The sequence below is a fragment of the Mustela lutreola genome, chromosome 6 (genome assembly GCF_030435805.1).
Source record: "Mustela lutreola isolate mMusLut2 chromosome 6, mMusLut2.pri, whole genome shotgun sequence".
NCBI lineage: Eukaryota > Metazoa > Chordata > Mammalia > Carnivora > Mustelidae > Mustela > Mustela lutreola.
Window position 1 is genome coordinate 123290497 of NC_081295.1, and position 19801 is coordinate 123310297.

General features: G+C 49.3%; 2 protein-coding genes and 1 long non-coding RNA gene across 5 annotated transcripts; 1 reads left to right on the plus strand and 2 right to left on the minus strand.

The window, feature by feature from the left end:
• Window positions 1-279: 279 nt before the first annotated feature.
• On the minus strand, window positions 280-2983 carry TNF (tumor necrosis factor). 2 transcript variants are annotated; one of them, XM_059178954.1, is made up of 4 exons: window positions 2614-2983; window positions 2050-2095; window positions 1814-1861; window positions 280-1525 (listed from the first exon to the last, which is right to left on the minus strand). In XM_059178954.1, the coding sequence occupies exons 1-4, from the start codon at window positions 2797-2799 to the stop codon at window positions 1104-1106; spliced, it is 702 nt and encodes a 233-aa protein (XP_059034937.1). In that variant the 5' UTR covers window positions 2800-2983; the 3' UTR covers window positions 280-1103. The 2 variants fall into 2 exon arrangements, with proteins under 2 accessions (XP_059034937.1, XP_059034936.1); XM_059178953.1 differs by having other exon boundaries at window positions 2050-2098.
• On the plus strand, window positions 1670-19719 carry LOC131834380 (uncharacterized). The gene is made up of 4 exons (XR_009354827.1): window positions 1670-1887; window positions 4891-5115; window positions 9030-9182; window positions 18442-19719. It is a non-coding gene; the product is annotated as an uncharacterized LOC131834380 (long non-coding RNA).
• LTA (lymphotoxin alpha) lies at window positions 4213-6542 on the minus strand. 2 transcript variants are annotated; one of them, XM_059178955.1, is made up of 4 exons: window positions 6268-6542; window positions 5749-5853; window positions 5543-5648; window positions 4214-5300 (listed from the first exon to the last, which is right to left on the minus strand). In XM_059178955.1, the coding sequence occupies exons 2-4, from the start codon at window positions 5842-5844 to the stop codon at window positions 4885-4887; spliced, it is 618 nt and encodes a 205-aa protein (XP_059034938.1). In that variant the 5' UTR covers window positions 5845-5853; window positions 6268-6542; the 3' UTR covers window positions 4214-4884. The 2 variants fall into 2 exon arrangements, with proteins under 2 accessions (XP_059034939.1, XP_059034938.1); XM_059178956.1 differs by lacking the exon at window positions 6268-6542 and having other exon boundaries at window positions 4213-5300; window positions 5749-6122.
• Window positions 19720-19801: the final 82 nt, after the last annotated feature.

The following is a 19801-nucleotide window of genomic DNA, read 5'->3' on the forward strand; positions in this document are numbered from 1 at the left end:
TTTTTTAAAAGATTTTATTTATTTATTTGACAGACAGAGATCACAAGTAGGCAGAGAGGTAGACAGAGAGAGAGAGAGAGATGGGGGGAAGCAGGCTCACTTTGGAGCAGAGAGCCCGATGCGGGGCTTGATCCCAGGACTCTGGGATCATGACCAGCCAAAGGCAGAGGCTTTAACCCACTGAGCCACCCAGGCGCCCCTAGGTTCAGGGATCTTAAGGCTTGTAGAGGGAGGACTTCAGAGAGTGGCCTTCCACCCCCAAAGGAGAGGAAGATGCAGAATTAATTCGATGAGACTGTGTTTCTTTTCTAAGCACATTTTATTTCTCGCCACTGACCAGTAGGGCGGTTACAGACATCACTCCCCTGGGGAGCAGAGGTTCAGCGATGCAGTGACAGTCAGTCACCAAATCAGCATTATTTAGATAACTCGATCAGATAAATATTTTTGAAAAATGAAAGCAAAGAGAGGCACAGAGGCCAGGAGGCCGGGTGGGAACAGCCTAGAATTCAGCTCCATTTTCATAGAAAACATGTCTGAGCCAAGGCAGCCCCTACATTTTGTCTCCCAGGACACCCCAGCCTCCCAATAAATACATTCATCAGTAAATAAATAAATAATAAATAAATAATAAATAATCACAAGTGCAAACATAAATAGAGAGAACTGGCCCCATTGTGGGAGGGGCTGGGCTTTCCTTCTCAGGAAGAATCTGGAGACATTTGAAGAAAGGGAGGCCTGAGGTCCATTCATGTCAGGTGCTAGGTGAGATCTTCTCAAGGAATGTTCTGAAGTGTTCTAGCCAAAACGAAAAGTTCCCTGACCCCCACATTCCAAGTGTTCCAGGTTGCGTTCAGGGATCCAAACCTGCGGTGTCCAGTGAGCGCTGGAAGCCCCAGTTTGCATTCTTGGTGGGGGCCAGTGCTCCGTTGTCTGGGTCACGCATCCCTGAATCTTAGGTTTCTAAGTGTTGTTGTTTAAAGTTCTAAGCTTGAGGTCCAGCTCTGAGCCCCTAATTCTCTTTCTAAGCCAGAAGGGGATAGGGGGTCGGGGGAGTGGATAATAAAAGGTTTGAGGTGGGCAAGGATGGACATCCCGCCCCCTCACAGGGCAATGATTCCAAAGTAGACCTGCCCGGATTCGGCAAAGTCGAGATAGGCAGGCAGGTTGATCTCAGCGCTGAGTCGATCCCCCTTCTCCAGTTGGAAGACCCCTCCCAGGTAGATGGGCTCATACCAGGGCTTGGCCTCAGTCCCCTCTGGGGTTTCCCTTTGGCAAGGGCTCTTGATGGCAGACAGGAGGTTGACCTTGGTCTGGTAGGAGACGGCGAAGCGGCTGATGGTGTGGGTAAGGAGCACATTGGTGGAAGAACATCCTCGGCCCTTGAAGAGGACCTGCGAGTAGATAAGGTACAGCCCGTCTGATGGCACTATTAGCTGGTTGTCTGTCAGCTCCACACCATTGGCCAGGAGGGCATTGGCACGTCGGCTCAGCCATTGGAGTTGCCCCTCAGCTTCAGGGTTTGCTGGAGGGAAGGAGAAGAAGACGGGGTGAGTCAGTGTGACCCTGTCAGTTCCACTCTCCACATCCTGGCCCACAAGTTCTGCCCACCCCCCACATCCGGTTCCTGTCCCCTCTGTCTTCCCACATCCCATCTGGCCCTGAGGTTCTCAGTATCCCCCTCAAGGCCAATGAGTCCTTCTCATACTGTCTTCAAGGTCTGTCTACCCTCAGCCTGGTTCAGCCTCCAAATCCTATCCCTCCACATCCTAGTTGCTTCACCGTCCCCCAGCCGAATCCTTGGAGCTCTTACCTACAACATGAGCTACAGGCTTGTCACTTGGAGTTCGAGAAGATGATTCTGAGGAGGAAAGAGGAAAGAAAAAGGTGAGACCCTTAAGCTTCCTGGAAAAGATCCCACTACTTTGACCTCCAAGCCTCCTCCGCTCAAACCGAAACCCTGAATTTCCCCCACTGTGGCTATCTCAGGACCAACCCCCACCCCCACCCAAGCCCAGAATCCGGAGAGGGGGCTTTGGAGATACTTACTGACTGTCTGGGCCAGAGGTTTGATTAGTTGGAGGCCATCTGGCAGCTGCTGGGGAAAAGGAGTTTTAGCATCAGAGAAAGTCACCCCAAATGAGAAACAGCTAGGCTGCTTCTATAGCTCGTACTCTAGTTTCCTCTCACCATTCATCCATTCCCCAGCACTTTCACTGAGTGTCTTCCACGAGCCGGACACGCTCTTTCCTTATCTCTTTCCTCACATCTCTCCTTATCTCTCTCTCATATTGTCCACATCTTTCTGTCTGACCATCTTTATTCATATCACTTGTTCTGTTCCCATCTCTCTCCCCATACCCCACGTCTCTCCACACATCTCTCTTTACATATGTCTGCGGGCTCATTCATTCATTCAAGCAGCATTCAGTGAGCACCTTCTGTAGGTTCCCTCCCCCTCTCTCTTCCCCCATCTCTCTCCATGTCTCTTTCTGCCTCCACGTCTTTCTCTACATTTTCTCTCTCACCAGTCCCCATCAGCACACCTCTTTCCCCCACCCCATCTCTCTCTCTCCCTGGGTGGGAGAATGAGCAGTCTGGTGAGGCACTCACCTCTTCCCTCTGGGGGCCGATCACTCCAAAGTGCAGCAGGCAGAACAGTGTGGTGGCTCCTGCGACGAGGAGGAAGGAGAAGAGGCTGAGGCACCAGCACCTTCGGGAGCCCTTGGGGGCCCCTGCCTTCTTGGGGAGTGCCTCCTCGCCCAGCTCCACATCCCGGATCATGCTTTCAGTGCTCATGGCGTTCTTTCCAGAGGGGCTCAAGTCCAGCTGGGTGATGGTAAAGCCCTGGGGCAGTGTGTATTAGAGGGAGAGAATCGCTCTGCTGCTTGTCTGGGGGTGTGTCGTCTGAGAGGTTATTTCCAGGGGGATCTGGAGTTGCTTCTGTCTCTCCTGGCTGGTGCCCTGGTGTCCTCTCTGAGGGAGCTTCTGCTGGCTGGGTGTGCAAACAGCTGCATTTATATACCCGTGGGGCGAGAAGAGGGCGGGGAAAGGCTCTCATTCAACAAGCGGAAAACTTCCTTGGTGGAGAAACCCATGAGCTCATCTGGAGGAAGCGGTAGTGGGCCCTACACCTTCTGTCTCGGTTTCTTCTCCATTGCGGGGGCGGGGGTTTGGAAAGTTGGGGACACCCAGGCATCAAGGATACTTCCTATCCATCCTACTCGGATTCCGAGGGAGGCTTGCTGGGCCAGTCACTGTGGCGTATGTAGGACCCTGGAGGCTGGACCCCAGTTTCCCTCTGCTGGGAACTGGACCTTCAGTTCCCATTCCCTCCATTTTTTGGGGGGGCTCAGGTCTGTGGCCTGTTTTCCTCTGATTTCTAGACTGGACTTAGGTAGGTGTAGAGCTAGACCTGGGAAGGGGTTCAGAACGTTGACCCCTCGATGGGGAGAGAAATTGGGGGGAAAGCTATGCTAGGTCCTGAGACATGTGTTGGTGCCCCTGGGGGGAAAAGGAACTTGAGAGAAGGAAGCTTGAGGTGAGGGATGTGGATGGGGTCTCTGAAAGGGCTGGGGAGGGGTTGGTAATTGGCAGGGACATGCCTGGGACAGCCCCAGTGGGAGTGAAAGCAACCCTGGGAATTCACGAGCCCCATGAGAGCAGGCCTTCTCCTTTCATTCTGACAAGAGACTCAGCAGTGCTGGTTTCAGTCTTGGCTTCCAAGGGAATCTGAGGCCCTGAAGCCCCCATCCGTCAGAACCCCTGTGCGTAGCCATATATCCCAAAGAACTCTAGGCGCCCTCTGGATTTCTGGAGATCGCCCTAGCTCTCAGAGCCCCTCTGTGTGACCATGTCTCCTGAGATGTCTCCTGTACTCCCTATCTCCCCAGTCTTGAGGGTCTCCCATTCCATTCTTCCAGAGGGGCCCCAAGTCCTGAACACTTTTTGTGTGGTCACTTCCCCCCAGAGGACTCCTGTAATCCCCATTCCTCAGAGCCTCAGAGTGGTCATAGCTGCCAGTGGTCCCCTGACCTCCGCTCCTCCAGACCTTGGACCCCCATTTTTCCTTTCTCTTCCCAGCTTATCCTTTGTTTTCCCTGCCATGGTCTGGCTGCCTCACCTCTTTGATTCCGCCATATTTTCCCAGAGCTCCTAAGACCCCTTCATCTCCTTGTAGTCCACAGTTCCTGTCTCTTCTGAGGCCCCTGTTCTCCTTCCACTTCTTAGACAGACAAACATAGTCACACAGCATTTCAGAGAAAAGAGGTTTATTGGGCTTCACAGAAGGTGCAGATGTCTCCTCATGGGGTGTTTAGTCAACCAGTGACTATCTGAAGAGTGTTTTGCTTCTCTCTAGAGCTCCCTGGTGTCTCAGGCCCGCTTGTCTTCTCTTTCACTGGATTATCCTTAGGCCGATGTTCTCTCCCTCTTCATCTCTCGAGCTATTTCTCTCTCTCTCTTCTGGTGGCCCGCTATTATTCCCTCCCCTCTATCCTCCATAAATAAATAATTTAATTTTTTCCCTTCATAAATAATCTCTCCTCCCCTGCCTCCTGTCATCCTCCCGGCTTCTCCCGGTGTCTGCCCCCTCCATGTCCAGGGCTAGGTCCTCCTTCGACTGGCAGGACAGATGAAGAGCCCTGGGCAGGAATTTCTAGGCAGACTTGAAATCCTCAGCCTAGCGCTGGGGTTTGCAGAAGGGAGGTATGATCCCTAGGGTGCCTAGAATTCCTTCTTTGGAAGCTCTAGGTAACATGAGCAGGGGAGACTTGAGGCTATTGGAAGGGTCAAAAGAGAGGCTTGGTGACCCTTGAAGTAGTTGGAATGGAGGTAAAATGGGGAGAAGGTCTTGAAACCAATTATTTTTCTTTCTGGATTTTTCTACAGAGCAAAGGCCCCAAAGAAGACACTACTAGGGCTGAGGAGTAGGTGGGACACGCCATCTGTGTGAGTGGAGAGCTGATCTCCCTGGGTGAGCAGGAACACAGCTCCCTGGTACACAGAGCGCACCCAAGGTCCAGAGCGTGGCCCTGGGCACACGGACTTCTGAGCGCTGAGGAGAGGCACATGGAAAGGGTACTGGGAGGAGAAGAGTTGGACCTCATGGGCCAGGTAAAGAGGAGTGGGGGTGGCCTTGGGGAAGCAGCCTTCCCCAGAGAAGACCACCTGGGAGTAGACAAAGTAGAGGCCACTGGTGGGGACCAGGAGGGAATTGTTGCTCAAAGAGAAGCCATGGCGGAGGAAGGCACGATCTGTGTTGGCTCTCCAGCGCAGCGAGTTCTGGGTGCTGGGGTCTCCTAGGAAGAGCCAGAGGGGATAGGAGAGGTCAAGAACCTGGGAGTCAGCACTCTTAATTCCTGAGGAAGTAGGTGCTGGGGCAAGCTCCTGGGGGATGGCTGGGAGGACAGAGGGGAGTGGGATACCTCTGTTCTGAGGTGTGGGGGAAGTTTGGGGAGAGGTGCAGTAAATGCATGGTCGCTTGAAGGGGGGGTAGGAGAAGAGCTGGGAGTACATGTCCACGGGGCTCGGTGATGTTTACCAATAAGATGAGCAGCAGGTTTGAGGGTGCCTGGCGCCAAGTGCTTCTGAGGGTTGTGGTAGGCAGTCCGGGCAGCTGAGGATGAGATGCTGGCCCCAGGAAGCCCCTAGGGGACAAGAGTGTGGAGCGTGGCTCTAGGGCCCAAAGTTTGCCCCCCCCCCCCCCCCCCCCCCGCCACTGCAGCCCCCATTATCCTGCTGCCTCACCTGGGCCTCAGGCGGCAGGGCCAGCAGCAGCCCCAGAAGGAGGAGGAGGGGGGCGCTGCACACCCGCAGGAGGTAGAGTCGTCCAGGTGGTGTCATGGGGAGAACCTGCGGGGAGAGAGACAGTGAGCGGGGCGGGGCACGGGGCGGATGACGGGCCTCCTGCCGGCGGAGACAGCATCGGGAGAGCCAGAGCCACGGCGAGAGAAGGGGACAAGATGCAGTCAGGAAAACCCCGGTGTGAGCAAGGGGGCACAGAAAGAGAAACAGGCATGAGAAGGGAACAGAGAGGGAGCGTGGCAGAAACAGAGAACGTGTGACAGACACAGAACAAACACTGACTGATGAAGAGTCAGAGAGCGGGGAACAAACCACACGGACCCCCCCCCCCCCGCCCCTCCGGCTCCAGGCTCAGCCCCAGGCAGGAGGTACGGGACTGCCGGGGCGCCCGCGGAGGGGCAGGAGTTCCCAGGGGAGTGCGCCGCCCAGGCAGCCCCAGGAGACCGGGCGGGAGAGCCTCACCTGCTATGCGGGAGCCCCTGGGCCTGGACGCCTGGGTCCCTTTATAGAGGAAGCGGCAGTGGCAGCGTGGCAGCGTGGCAGGCGGCGGGCGGGTTCTAGGCCCGGGCTGGGCCTGGGGAAGCCCCCAGGGCTGAGAAGATGCTGCCGTTTCAGTCGAAGGCAGGAAAGGCTGAGGCCTAGGAGTGAACCACAGGCTGGGGGCTCAGACGACTGAGTTCTGGGAAAGGGAGCGGGGTCAGGGGAATCGTGGGCTGGGAGGGCCAGGGAGCGGGGTCAGCCTTAGGAGTTCCAGAGAAGGGACAGTCAGTTCGGGGAGGAGGGGGATGGGAGCAGCTGGGGCGTGGGCTGGAGGCCAGGTTCCCTGAAGAGCGATTATATATAACACCTCTGCACCCTTGGTTGATTACAGGCACTCTTTGTGCCCATTTCCTCCTCTTCTACCCTCGTCCTTGTCCCGAATGGTTCAAGTCGCACTCGCCCCAGTATGTGTATTTTCCCGGTCCTCTGGCAGGTTTTCTATCAAGAAGTTGCATTATATACCCCTTTGCCTGGGATATTCTGGTTTATGCTTGCTGTCCTGGTGAAAATGTACACGGATTTCCCTTTTGCTCTCACAAAGTCCTGATTTGGAAGATAAATGTCATGGTTCCCTTATTAAGAGATGTTGCCACAGATCAGATTTTTTATTTCTTTTTAAGATTTTATTTATTTATTTAACTGAGACAGAGAAAGAGAGAGAGAGTGGGGAAAGGCAGGAGAGGGAGAGGGAGAATTCCAAGCAGATTTCCTGCTGAGCAGGGAGCGTGATGTGATGGAGCACTCCATCCTGGGACCCTGGGATCATGACCTGAGCCACCCAGGGGCCCCAGATCAGATTTATATAACCCCAAACACACACTCTGGGCTGGAGGAATGTAGCAACTTCTGAAGTTTTCTACAGGGAAGGCTTTGGAATTCCACACAGGAGCTTGAGGGTGGGTGACTAGGGTAGGGTGGGGATGACCAAAGGACTTTTCTGGAAGCTGTGTTTGCAGAGCCAGGATACTGTTTAAGATTCCCCCCTTTTAACTTGGGTACAATAAGGTGCATGTCTCTTAAGTTTATAGCCTGATGAGCTTTGCCATCTGATTATAGCCATAAAGCCACAATCCAGTTCAACATATTTGCAGGTCCCCAGAAGGTTCCTTCATGCCCTCTCCCAGCTGATACCCCCCAAAGATAACCAATCACTTTCTGACCTCTATCACCATAGATTAGTTGTTCCTGCTTCTGAATGTCATAGAGATGAAGTCACACAGAATGTACTCTTTGGGTTTGACTTCTTTCACTCAATGCGATGTTTGGATTCATCCATGTGGCTGCATTATCAGTATGTTTTTTTTTTTTTTTTCCTCATTAGGATGTAATAGTCTATCGTGTGAATATACTCTAGCTTACTTACCCACTCTTCTGGGTGGGTAAGACGTTTGGTTTGTCTCTACTTTTTGGCCACTATGAAAGATGTTGAGATGAACATTCTTAAAAATGAGTCAGTTTTCGCTTAATTTGTAAGAAAAAAAAAAGCAAGATTTCTAAAGATGATTTTGTCCATGTTTCAGAAGATTGAGAAAATTTGCTATCTCAAATATGGTTATCTTTATTGATGTTGGTATGCTTTCATTCTGAGAGTTTTGAATGGCTAAAGGCCCCCCCATCCCTGTGACATTGGGGATACTGTTGTTCTCCTCTGGCACAATGTTGCTGAGTAGTCTTGGGGTCCCGTGGCACAGAAGTAACATTCATGAGCCATTTCTCTTGCTTTCCTCCCCCTTCTTGAGGCTCTTTGCCTTTCATGCCTTCCTAGTCCGATAAGACTATTGTTTCTTTTCATTCTCCTTCCACCTCTTAGCTTTCTCTCTATTTCACAAACACTTATTGAGCACCTTATATAAGGCATTGAGGATATATATGAGAAAGAGAGTCCGCATGCACTCTGGGGCCTCAAAAACCAACAAGGAAGACAGGAAAGTTAGCAGATAATTACAATAGAGTGTGAGAGAGGGCTTATGGTTGTCTACAGAAAAATCACTGAACTTGGCTTGGGGGAGGGGTGCTAGGCATTAAGTGTTGAGAGAGAGCCTGAGCAGAGGGGGAGCGGGAGGGAGAGAGAGAATCTTAAGCAGGCTCCATGCCCAGGGCAGAGCCCAATGTGGGGCTTGACCTCAGGACCCTGAAATCATGACCTGAGTCAAAATCGAGAGTCAGGTGCTTAACCGACTAAGCCATCCAGGTAGCCCTTCACTAGCACTTTAGGATCACTTGATGTTCTACCAAGATGACCTTGAAAACCTTGTTTTGGATAAACTCAATAGTTTCATTCTTGGGGCTTTCTCCTAGATTGTTACACACTGCAGAAGAGTCATGTCACCAGAAGGGGTATTCTGCTCATTCTGGCCATCTAACCTGAGAGAGCCCTCAGGATTTCTCAATCTTTCTTTCTTGATTCGCTTTCTACTCCTGCAATTGATGTTCTAAATCTCTGCGCCTCTTACACCTCAATTTTACCTCTTTACTCTCAGTCGGTGAAGTTGTCATCTATTTCATTGAGCTTAAGGCCACCCAAGCTGATCTCTTCACTTCCTTCTTTTTCCTTCACTTTATTTATATTTTGGGTACGAATAGATGAGGCTTGGGAGGTAAGCTGAGAACACATTCTGAAGGATTTATTAAAATTTTAAAGGTAAATTTTTTTAAAAAGATTTATTTATTTATTTATTTGACAGAGAGAGATCACAAGCAGGCAGAGAGAGAAGAGGAAGCAGGCTCCCCGCCGAGCAGAGAGCCCGATGCGGGGCTCGATCCCAGGACCCTGGGACCATGACCTGAGCCGAAGGCAGAGGCTTTAACCCACTGAGCCACCCAGGCGCCCCTTAAAGGTAAATTTTTTAAAAAGATTTATTTATTTGACAGACAGAAATCACAAGTAGGCAGAGAGGCAGGCACAGAGAGAGGGGGAGGCAGGCTCCCTGCCGAGCAGAGAGCCTGATTCAGGGCTTGATCCCAGGACCCTGGCATCATGACCTGAGCTGAAAGCAGAGGCTTTAACCCACTGAGCCGCCCAGGTGCCCCTAAAGGTAAATTTTAAATTAATAAATTTTATTATTTATTTATTAGAGAGAGAGAGAGAGGGCGAGCACAAGCAGGGAGAGCGACAGGCAGCAGGAGAGGGAGAAGCAGGCTCCCCACTGAGCAGGGAGCCCAATGTGGGCCTCAATTCCAGGACCCCAGGATCATGATCTGAGCACGCCATTCTGAAGGGTTTGAAACCAAGAAAAGAAGTTTGGATTTCATTCTAATTATGATGGGGAGTCACCAAGATTTTTAAGTGAGAGAGGGACTCAATGCAGATTGGTACATCAAAAAAATGCATCTGGAAGCTGCATGAAGAATGGATTGGGGTACGGGATTTGAGGGGCTGGAGGGGAAAGCAGAAGGTGGAAACAAGTTACAAAACTTATGCAATAACCTGGCAAGGAGATAATAAGAACTTACACTTAGACTGAGGCAACAGCAGGAGGATGGAAAGAACGAGAGTTTCTAGGCAAAATCTACAGATGTGGGCACTGAGCAGATGTGATGGAGGAAGAGTGGCCATAGATGCCCCCTTTAAGTATCTTCTTCTAGCAGCACCTGGGTGGCTCAGTCAATTAAGCATCCAACTCTTGGTTTTGGCTCAGGTCATGATCTCAGGGTTGTGATATTGAGTCCCAAGTCCTGCGTTGGGCTCTATACTCAGTGGGGAGTCGCCTTGGGATTCTCTCTCTCCCACTCTCTCTGTTCCCCCACTCCCCAAGCTCTTGCGTGTGCTCTCTCTCTCTTTAATAAATGAATAAATCTTTTTTTACGATTTCATTTATTTATTTGAGAGAGAGAGAGAGAGAGAGAGATCATGAGCAGGGTGGGGGGGGCAAGTAAGAGGGAGAAGCAGACTCCCCACCAAGAAGGGAGCCCAATGTGGGGCTTGATCCTGGGACTCTGGGAACATGACCTGAGCAGAAGGCAGATGCTTAACCAACTGAGCAACCCAGGTGCCCCTAAATAAATAAATCTTTAAAAAAATATTTTGGTCTATAGTTTGGTTTCCTCTTATTCTTTTTTTTTTTTTTTTTTTTTTTAAGATTTTTTATTTATTTATTTGAGAGAGAGACAGTGAGAGAGATCATGCGCGAGGAGAAGGTCAGAGAGAGAAGCAGACTCCTGGTGGAGCTGGGAGCCCGATGTGGGACTCGATCCCGGGACTCCAGGATCATGACCTGAGCCGAAGGCAGTCGTCTAACCAACTGAGCCACCCAGGCATCCCGGTTTCCTCTTATTCTTTAACCTACTGTCTCTTACATCACGGTTGGTTTCCCTTTTGGTCTCTGCTCCTTTCCTTTTCTCCATGTCTCTCTTTCTCCAGAGTTCCTTTTCCTTCCTGTTTTCTCTTTCTGCCTCTCTAATGATAGGAGCTGATGGACTAGGAGACCTCAGTTATATTAAAGTATAAAACAGTGTTGCAATTAACGATGAGAAACTGAGAAAGGGAGAAACTTAGGTCAGAGAGGAAGACCCGGCATTGAGGGACAAAAAGGGGAAGGTGTGAAAGAGTGGTAGGGAGACATGAGAGACAGAGAGGAAGGAGGGCAAGAACTCGGCTGAGGCTCAGTGTCACAGGCGTTGGTGATATGCTGAAGGACGCTCCTTGAGATGGGCCAATCTTGGTTTCAATCTCAGTTTCGGAGGTTGTGTGAAATTTGGTTTCTTTCTTGGAGAGGCCAGCAGTTGGTTTGGGGCTTTCCCTGGGTGGGAGGGGTGATGACTAGAGTCTTGTGCCCCAAACTCAGGGAAATACAGTGTCTACAGTGGGCTATGTTGAGAAACGAGTGAAATCTCAGGCCTCTAAATGACGTTGAAATGACATTAGCTTCAAACTTGAACTTAGCCTCAAAACCTATATTGGGATTTATTTTATTTTATTTTTTTAAAGATTGTATTTATTTATTTGACTGAGAGAGAGAGACAGCAAGAGCAGGAACACAAGCAGGGGGAGTGGGAGAGGGAAAGTAGGCTTCCTGCTGGGCAGGGAGCCTGATGTGGCACTCAAGCCACCCAGGCACCCCTATATTGGGATTTAATACTAACTTTGACCCTAACTCAAATATAACCTCAACCTAAATTGCAACTCAAACTACTCAATGGTAAGCTCAAATCTAAACACATTCCAATAAATAAGTCTGAAAATAAACTTATCCTCTAAACTAACCCAATCTTGTTTCCTACAACTAATTTTGAAATCAACTCATCTCCACACCCGACCCTATAGTTAAACCTGACTCAAAAGTCAAGTCCAATCTAAGCCACAAAACTAAAGATGAGCTTTCTCCTGTTTTATTCCATTATTCATCCATCTCTTCATTTAAGGTGCTTTTTTTTTACCCCCCACCCACTTAAGAAGTGCCTACTATGTGCTGGGCACTGTGCTAGGCAATAGGGAAATAGAGGCAAACAAAGCAGACACCCTAGTAAGGCAAGGCAGAAAGGAAATATACAGAAGTCAGTTAGGTAGTGCTAGGAGGAAACAATACAGGGGACGTGAGGAGTGGCAGAGAATTGCTTTAGACACAGTGGCCAGGAAGTCCTCTCTAAGTGGCATTTAAGCTGAGACCCAAATGGCAAGTAAGAGTGACCAGGTGAAGGTTTAGGGGACAAGCATTCCAGGCAAAGGGAAGAGCTACTGCAAAGGGTGGAAAGTAGAAATGAGCAGGGGGTGTTGAGGGACAGAAAGGGAACTGATGTGGCTGGAACAGAGAGAGAGCAGGAGCGGGGTGGGCATGAGGTCAGAGAGAGGAGGCAGGAGCCAGATCACGCAGGACCATTCAAAGAGAAATAAAGCATCTGGCTTTTGTTCAACCATGGGAAGCCTTTGGAGGGTGTAAATACGTATGTTTGTATGTGTGTGTATAAAGGCAGAGGGGAGGAGAAGTGGGTGGGGAGGAGGAAGAGGACAGAGAGGAGTGAGGCAGAGGTGACTGGATTTATGTTTTTAAAAGATCCTGTGTCTAGGGCACCTGGGTGGCTCAGTCAGTTAAGTATCTATCTGTCTCCAGCTCAGGTCATGATCCCAGGGTCCTGGGATCTAGTTCCACATCCAGCTCCCTGCTCCGTGGGGAGACTACTTCTTCTGTCTGCGGCTCCCCTGCTCATGCTTCTTTCTCTTGCTTGCTCTTTCTCCCAAATAAATAAATGAACTCTTAAAAAAAAGAAAAAAAGATCTTGTCTAGACTGGGTTGTAGGAGGAAAGAATGAAAGCAGGGACATCAGTTAGGAGACAATGGCAGCGATAGGAGGAGAGAAGATGGTGGCAGCCATAAAGATGGAGAAAAGTAGACAAATGTGGGATATATTTCAGGGTAGAATTGTCAGGACTCTATAAGAGAGTGGATGGATTTTGGGGGGTGTTGGAAGATAGGTGTTGGGAGGAATGTGGATTCTGATGAAGTAGGAGAACAAAAAGTTCAATTTTGAATATGTTAAGTCTAAATCCATTGGGCAGACATCCAAGTGGAGAAGACACTTGGCAGTTGGATATAAGTCTGGCTTTCAAAGGCAAGGTCAGAGCTAGAGAGACAACACTGGGAGTCATCAGCATGAAGATGGCATTTAAAACCATGGAACTGGAAGACATGCTTTGTCTTGTGCTTCTCCCATGACCTTCTTCCAAGTATTTATGTTTTTTTCCATCATAATAAATACTATGTACCTTCCATTCTAAATTCTAGAGGCAGCAAACTCCTGTTTCTGGAAGTAAAACCCTCCAGGCTTTTTCTTCTCCTGAACTCTCACTGGGATCTAACCTCCCTGGATTAGACTGTTTACCCCACAGGACACTTCTACCAATCCATTTTACAATATGCTGTGGAACTCCTCATAGATTAAAATTCTCTGCCTCATTTTTCAAAGATTCTTCCTCTGGCATAGAGCCTGGATTTACCCTAATGTTTCTCATTTTCTCTTTGGTGAAGTCTGCTCTTCCTTCTACCCAGTCAGAAAGGGCAGGGGGCAGAGGAGAGACCATTATTCAGCACCACTGGTAACCTCCTTCTCTTCTCTTGAAGCCTGTGCCTTTTGCATTTGCCATGCTCTTCCTATCTGCTCAGTAGTCTTCTCTACCAACATCTTTATCACATTCTTTTTTTTTTTTTTTTTTTTTTTTTTTTTAGATTTATTTATTTGACAGACAGAGATCACAAGTAGGCAGAGAGGCAGGCAGAGAGAGAGAAGGAAGCAGGCTCCCCGCTGAGCAGAGAGCCCGATGCGGGGCTCGATCCCAGGACCCTGGGATCACGACCCGAGCCGAAAGCAGAGGCCTTAACCCACTGAGCCACCCAGGCGCCCCTCTTTATCACATTCTTAACAACTTTAATTCTAGCTCAGTTTTTCTCCATATCTCATCCCCACCACCATCTTTAGAGACTTTAAAACCACACAAAATGATCTCACACAGTCCTCTCAGTGCTTCAACTTTCTCAGTTACAAAGCTTTACAGCTTCTTTCCCTGCTCCCATTTAGGCACCCATGAGCAAGGTCGTATCTCAGACCTCAGCATCACTTGAAAGGGCTACATCTTTGAGATCTTGAGCTCCAATTTTTCCCTCTCACAACCACCATTCACTTTTCACCCCCCCCCCCACTCTTCCCTCCCATCATATTAGTTTCTCCATTCTTACCAAGTTTCCAGCCCCTCTTCTTTCCTTGTTTTCCTTGTCCATCTGGTTTAACTTGCACTGCATGGTCAAACATTTCAGCTACTTTCACTAGCACTTTATTAGTTATTATTATTATTATTATTTTTAGAGAGAGTGTGAGCAGGGGGAGGGGCAGAGGGAGAAAAAGAGTCTTAAGCAGGCTCCATGCCCAGGGCAGAGCCCAATGTGGGGCTTGACCTCAGGACCCTGAAATCATGACTTGAGTCAAAATCGAGAGTCAGGTGCTTAACCGACTGAGCCACCCACTAGCACTTTAGGATCACTTGGTGTTCTACCAAGATGACCTTGAAAAACTTGTTTTGGATAAACTCAATGGTCTTATTCTTGGGACTTTCTCCTAGGCTGCCACACACTGCAGGAGAGTCATGTCACTAGAAGGTGTCTTCTGCTCATTCTGGCCATCTAACCTGAGAGAGCCCTCAGGATTTCTCGATCTTCTTTTCTTGATTCAATGTTCTATTCCTGCAGGTGATATCTAAATCTCTGTGCTTCTTACACCTCAATTTTACCTCTTTACTCTCAGTTGGTGAAGCTGTCATCTATTTCAATTGAGTTTAAGGTCACCCAAGCTGATCTCTTCACTTCCTTCTTTTTCCTTCACTTTATTTACATGTCATCTTTTTTTTAAAAAAGAAACTTGAATACAACTTGTATTTTATTTATTTTTTATTTTTTAAAATATTTTATTTATTTATTTGACAGACAGAGATCACAAGTAAGCAGAGAAGCAGGCAGAGAGAGGGGGAGGCAGGCTCCCTGCTGAGCAGAGAGCCCGACTCAGGACTCGATCCCAGGACTCTGGGATCATGACCTGAGCCAAAGGCAGAGGCTTTAATGCACTGAGCCACCCAGGCATCCCTTATTTACTTAAAAAATTTTTTTAAAATTTATTTGAGAGAGAGAGCAAGAGAGAGAGAGAGTGATCGGGCACAAGCAGGGGCAACAGCAGGAAGAGGAAGAAGTAGACTCTCCCCTGAGCAGAGATCCCAAAATGGGACTCAATCCCAGGACCCTGAGATCATGACCCAAGTCGAAGGCAGATGCTTAACTGACTGAGCCACCCAGGCTCCCCCCTTTTTAAAATTAAATGTAAATTTAAATTAATTTTAAAATATATTTTTTCATTTATTTGAGAGAGAGAGAGCATGAGCTGGGGGAGGGGCAGAGGGAGAGGCAGACTGGGGGCTAAGTAGGGAGCTTGGCTCAGGGCTAGATCCCAGGACCCCAGGATCATGACCTGATCCAAAGGCAGACGCTTAACCGACTGAGCCCCCAGATGCCCCATCTTTCTTTTCTTTTGACTCCGAGAAGGACTCTTCATCCTGTCCAAGGCTGTTCCTTTTGCTCTATATTCCACTTCCTGTGTCTTTACTATATTTTCCACCCACCCCTCTTATTTTCAGGATCTTTCTCTCTTCGTGCACCCTACTTTCATTTCACAAACATGTTCAATTTTATTTCTTGAAAAAAATATTTCCCTGGACTTTGTTTTCCTCGTTGCCATTTCATCTCTCAGCTTCCTTTTCTGTGTGATGTCTCGAGACTAGCCCCCTTAACTACCCACTTTTTTGGGAACTGGTAACATTTTCCTCATCTGTAAAATTCGTGGGTTGCCCTAGAGATGATTCTTAGTTATCTTCCATATTCACCATTCTATGACTTTGTACCCACCACCTCCCTTTCCTCACCTCCTACTCATTCCTCAACCTATGTAAAGTGATTTCTGCCCCTCTGGTAAGTGGAAACTGTTTTCTCAAAATTTGTAATTGTCTAGTTCCTGAACCCAAAGGATCTTTCAACCTTCCCCTACTCGACCTCTTTGAAACATTAGATGTGGCTCTGTCTCTGCTTGGCACACCCCTCCCTTGCCCTACTTCTCTGACAGCTTCCCCAACTCCCTCCTTTATTGATTCATCTTGCTTAGACCATCTTTGGGGCTCTTCTGGCCATCTTCTCACAAGGATCCTGTGCACTCCGAGGCTCAGTGTCCACTAGGAAGGAAATGATGCCCAAATCAACCCCTCCAGCTCACACTTTTCTCTTGAGTTCCTGACCTGCTTGCCGGAAATATCCACCTGACTGTTATGGCAGCACGTCAAACTCAGCAGGCCTTCCTTGAACACTTGATTACTCTAAGGAGGTGCACCCCCCTTATGACCTGTAGTTGTTACTTATAGATTGTTTATCTCATTAGACTGCAAGTTCTATGAGGGCAGTGACTTTATATTTCATTTAAACCTTTTGTCTAGCAGAGTGTTCTGCTCCTATCAAATATAATTTGTGCTTGGGGTGCCTGGGTGGCTCAGTGGGTTAAAGCCTCTGCCTTCGGCTAAGGTCATGATTCCTGGGGTCCTGGGATTGAGCCCCGCATAGGGCTCTCTGCTCTGCAGGGAGCCTGCTCGCCCCGCCCCGCCGCCTTTCTGCCTACTTATGCTCTCTGTCAAGTAAATAAATAAAATCTTAAAAAAAAATAATTTGTGCTTAATCAAAATATATTGCTTCAGTGTCTGAAACAGAATTCCTTATCTTTCCCTTCAGCTTGGTGTCTCCTTCTAGGCTTAGGGAATCATCTTCCTAATCTTCTAGGCTCAAAATTCAGAGCCATCTAAGGTTCCTCTTCTAAGATTCCTCCCACTGTCCTATCGGTTGTCTTGTGCTAATGACTTATCCTCTCAAAGTTTTTAAGATCTGTTCTCTCCTTTAATGCTATTTGGAAGTACTCAGACCTAAGTGAAAGTACACAAGTTTTGGAGTAAGATGCACTTAGTGTTAATCTGCTACTTTTTATCCATGTAGCTTTAAGCAGGTTCAGTATGTTTATGAGCCCTGGTTTCCTCCTTATTTATTTATTTATTTGACACACCGAGAGAGAAAACAAGTAGGCAGAGAGGCAGGCAGAGAGAGTGGGAAGGAGGCTCCCTGCTGAGCAGAGAGTCCGATTTGATTTGGGGCTCAATACCAGGACCCTGAGACCATACCCAAGCTGAAGGCAGAGGCTTAACCCTCTGAGCCACCCAGGCGCACCTGGTTTCCTCCTTTTTTTTTTTAAGATTTTATTTATTTATTTATTTGACAGAGAGAAATCGCAAGCAGGCAGAGAGGCAGGCAGAGAGGCAGGCAGAGAGGCAGGGAGAGGAGGAAGCAGGCTCCCTGCTGAGCAGAGAGCCCGATGCGGGACTCGATCCCAGGACCCTGAGATCATGACCTGAGCCGAAGGCAGCGGCTTAACCACTGAGCCACCCAGGCGCCCTGGTTTCCTCTTTATAATGGAGATCTACCACCCCTCTTCTGAACAGTTGTCAGCAGGATTACTCCTGTTAGGAAAGGGCTTGACATGGCAGGTGTTCATAGAACGAGTGATTAATTGTTGCTTTCTCCTTTACTCCTCATCTGTAACCCCTGCAGCACTCTCCTGTTCTCTCCCTCTCTTCTGCACAGCTGCCACAAGCACCGAGACACACAGGAAGAGGTTCCAGACCCTTTACCTTGGCCTCCTTCGGGCCTCTCTTCAACATGTACTTACTCACACCTGTGCTTTGTCTGTCTCAGGACATTCATCTTTTCCTCAATATACTCTTTTCTGACTCCTGGTCTCAGCTGAAGCCATTTCCCTTGTCTACAGAGCCTGTCTCTTCATCTCTACCCATAGAAATTCTGCCCATTCCTCAGCACCAGTCAAATGCCCTCTCCTGGTTCAGGGTCTTCCCCCACCCCTTTTCTGTATCCACTATGTCTTACTCCCCAACATGTACTCAGCATCATGCCCTGAATGACAATTAGGTATAGACCTCGCTTCCCCTGTTGGATGGCAAACTTGCAGCAGTCTGGATTTCTCTTTGGGCTACTTGTTGCTCATTTGAACTACACTCAATAGAGTCCCTCCCAGATCCTTTTCCTAGCTTAACTCAAACTAGCCCCAAGCCCAATCCCCCAATTGACCCTTTTTGATCTCACTGGTCTTGTTCCCTAATCCTGTTTTTCTAACTGAACCCCAGCATGTCATCCTTCACCAAGAATTAATTCCTCGTTCCAGCTCTCAGAGCAGATGCACACATTCACACCTCCCCAGTGTTTCACAGTAGGCACTGAGTCATCCCTTGGGGATCCCTGGGCCTCCCTCCCTGCCCCCACCACGGTGGACAGGATGCCTGCTGCCTGGCCCCGGGAGGTCAGAGGAAGCCAGGGCCTCTAGGGCTCAGTATTTTTATCAGCCTAGGAAACAAGAGACACAGAAGCGGAAACCCTGTGGTCAGAGAAAGTGAACAGCCCTCATCTCAGGGGAACCCCCAAGAGGGCTGGGGGCCAGACATCAGGGAGGGACGTTGAAAAGAAGGTGGTTTGGGGGCCGGGTATCAAGGCTTATTTTGATTTGGTTTTATGTAACTTGCAGAGTGGAAACGATGCACTTCAAAACCAGAGAAAAATTTGCTGGATGGAGGAGCAAATTTGGACATCAAAGGTTTCTGTTGCTTATCTCTCAACCCCCAGCTTAGGGATCCTAACCCCAACTCCCCCAATTCCCCCCAACTCCCAACCTGGGCTCTTTGCATGCCACTTCCGAAATCTCCGGCCTGTGAGAGGAACCGGACGCCTGGGTTGCTCACAGCTCGCAGGCTCTTCTCTGAATCACAGCAGCTTCCTCTCACAGGATCTTTCTCACCAGCCCTTCCTCCTCCTGACCCTGAACAGATGCCTGGTCCCTGGGAGGCCTTCCATCTCCTGGCTGTCTTCTCCCAAGGTCTTGGGCCCTGCTTCCACGGGCTTCCCTCCCCATGCTCTACCGCCCTCTGGGTGCTCTTGAGTACACCAGCGTTTCATACCTAAAAAATTAGTTTCTGGTTCTTAAGATTCTCTGTAGACTGCACACGCCAGCGTATGCCTGTAACTCTTCTTTTCGTGGATTTCCCTGTTGTGTCCTGGAGGATGGCAGTGGCATTTGGTACTGTCTGCAACTTCCTCTCCCCGTTGTGGGGAGCCTGAGTGGAGATCGAGTATGGAACAATGAAAGGGATGGCACCAGCCCCCCTCCCACTGCCCCTCAGGACCTTTTCCTCAACTTCAGCAAAAGGGGTGTATCTGGAAGGCCAAGTCTAGACTGCCCAGAGATAAAGCCTAGGTGTGGGAGAGGGACAGAAGCTGGAGAGGACTGGGGCCCTGAAGGAGACCTAGGATTGAGGAGCTAGAGGGGAGACGGCCTTGGGTGTGGATCCCTGGTTGCCCAAGAACAGACAATCCAGGTTACATAATTTGGCTCTTTCCACCTCCTTCCCCTGCTCCTAATTTTAGCAACCGAAATTCCACTCCCCCACAGGGCTCTTCCTCTGTCCATTCTGCTTCTATCCCATCCTCCCACAACCTCCTCATGGTCCCCAGCTCCAGCTGCCCCCAACTCAGACCATTCAGTGACTCAGCAAAGGGAAAGCCCTGTGTTGGGGGAGGGGGTATTCAGTGGGCAGGAGGATGTGGTTCTGGCTGGGGAACTGGGGAGAGGAGGGAAACTGGTTTTGTTCCTTTTTTCGTCTCTGTTCATGTCTATTTCTCCAGTCACTGACAGTGGAGGAGCACAGCGCAGGGAGTGGTGACTGGTGGGCAAACTGGGTCTGCTCAGAGCTGCCTTTGTGGCTGGGCAAGCAGGGCCTTCTTGGCTCCAGCTGAGAGCCCATCTTGGTGTGTACGTGCGTGATGCAGGTGTGTAGGAGCTGCGGGTTCTGGCAGGCGGGGTGGGAAAGGAGATGTCATGTATGATGAAA

What these genes read in the sequence shown, in the direction of transcription:
- TNF (XM_059178953.1), bottom strand. Translation starts at nt 2,799, where the DNA reads ATGAGCACTGAAAGCATGATCCGGGATGTGGAGCTGGGCGAGGAGGCA. An exon ending in ACCTCTGGCCCAGACAGTCA is followed by an intron (nt 1,862 to 2,049) that starts GTAAGTATCTCC and finishes TTTCCTCCTCAG; the next exon opens with AATCATCTTCTCGAACTCCA. An exon ending in GCCTGTAGCTCATGTTGTAG is followed by an intron (nt 1,526 to 1,813) that starts GTAAGAGCTCCA and finishes CCTTCCCTCCAG; the next exon opens with CAAACCCTGAAGCTGAGGGG.
- LTA (XM_059178956.1), bottom strand. Translation starts at nt 5,844, where the DNA reads ATGACACCACCTGGACGACTCTACCTCCTGCGGGTGTGCAGCGCCCCC. An exon ending in CCCTGCCGCCTGAGGCCCAG is followed by an intron (nt 5,649 to 5,748) that starts GTGAGGCAGCAG and finishes CTTGTCCCCTAG; the next exon opens with GGGCTTCCTGGGGCCAGCAT. An exon ending in ACCTGCTGCTCATCTTATTG is followed by an intron (nt 5,301 to 5,542) that starts GTAAACATCACC and finishes GGCTCTTCCTAG; the next exon opens with GAGACCCCAGCACCCAGAAC.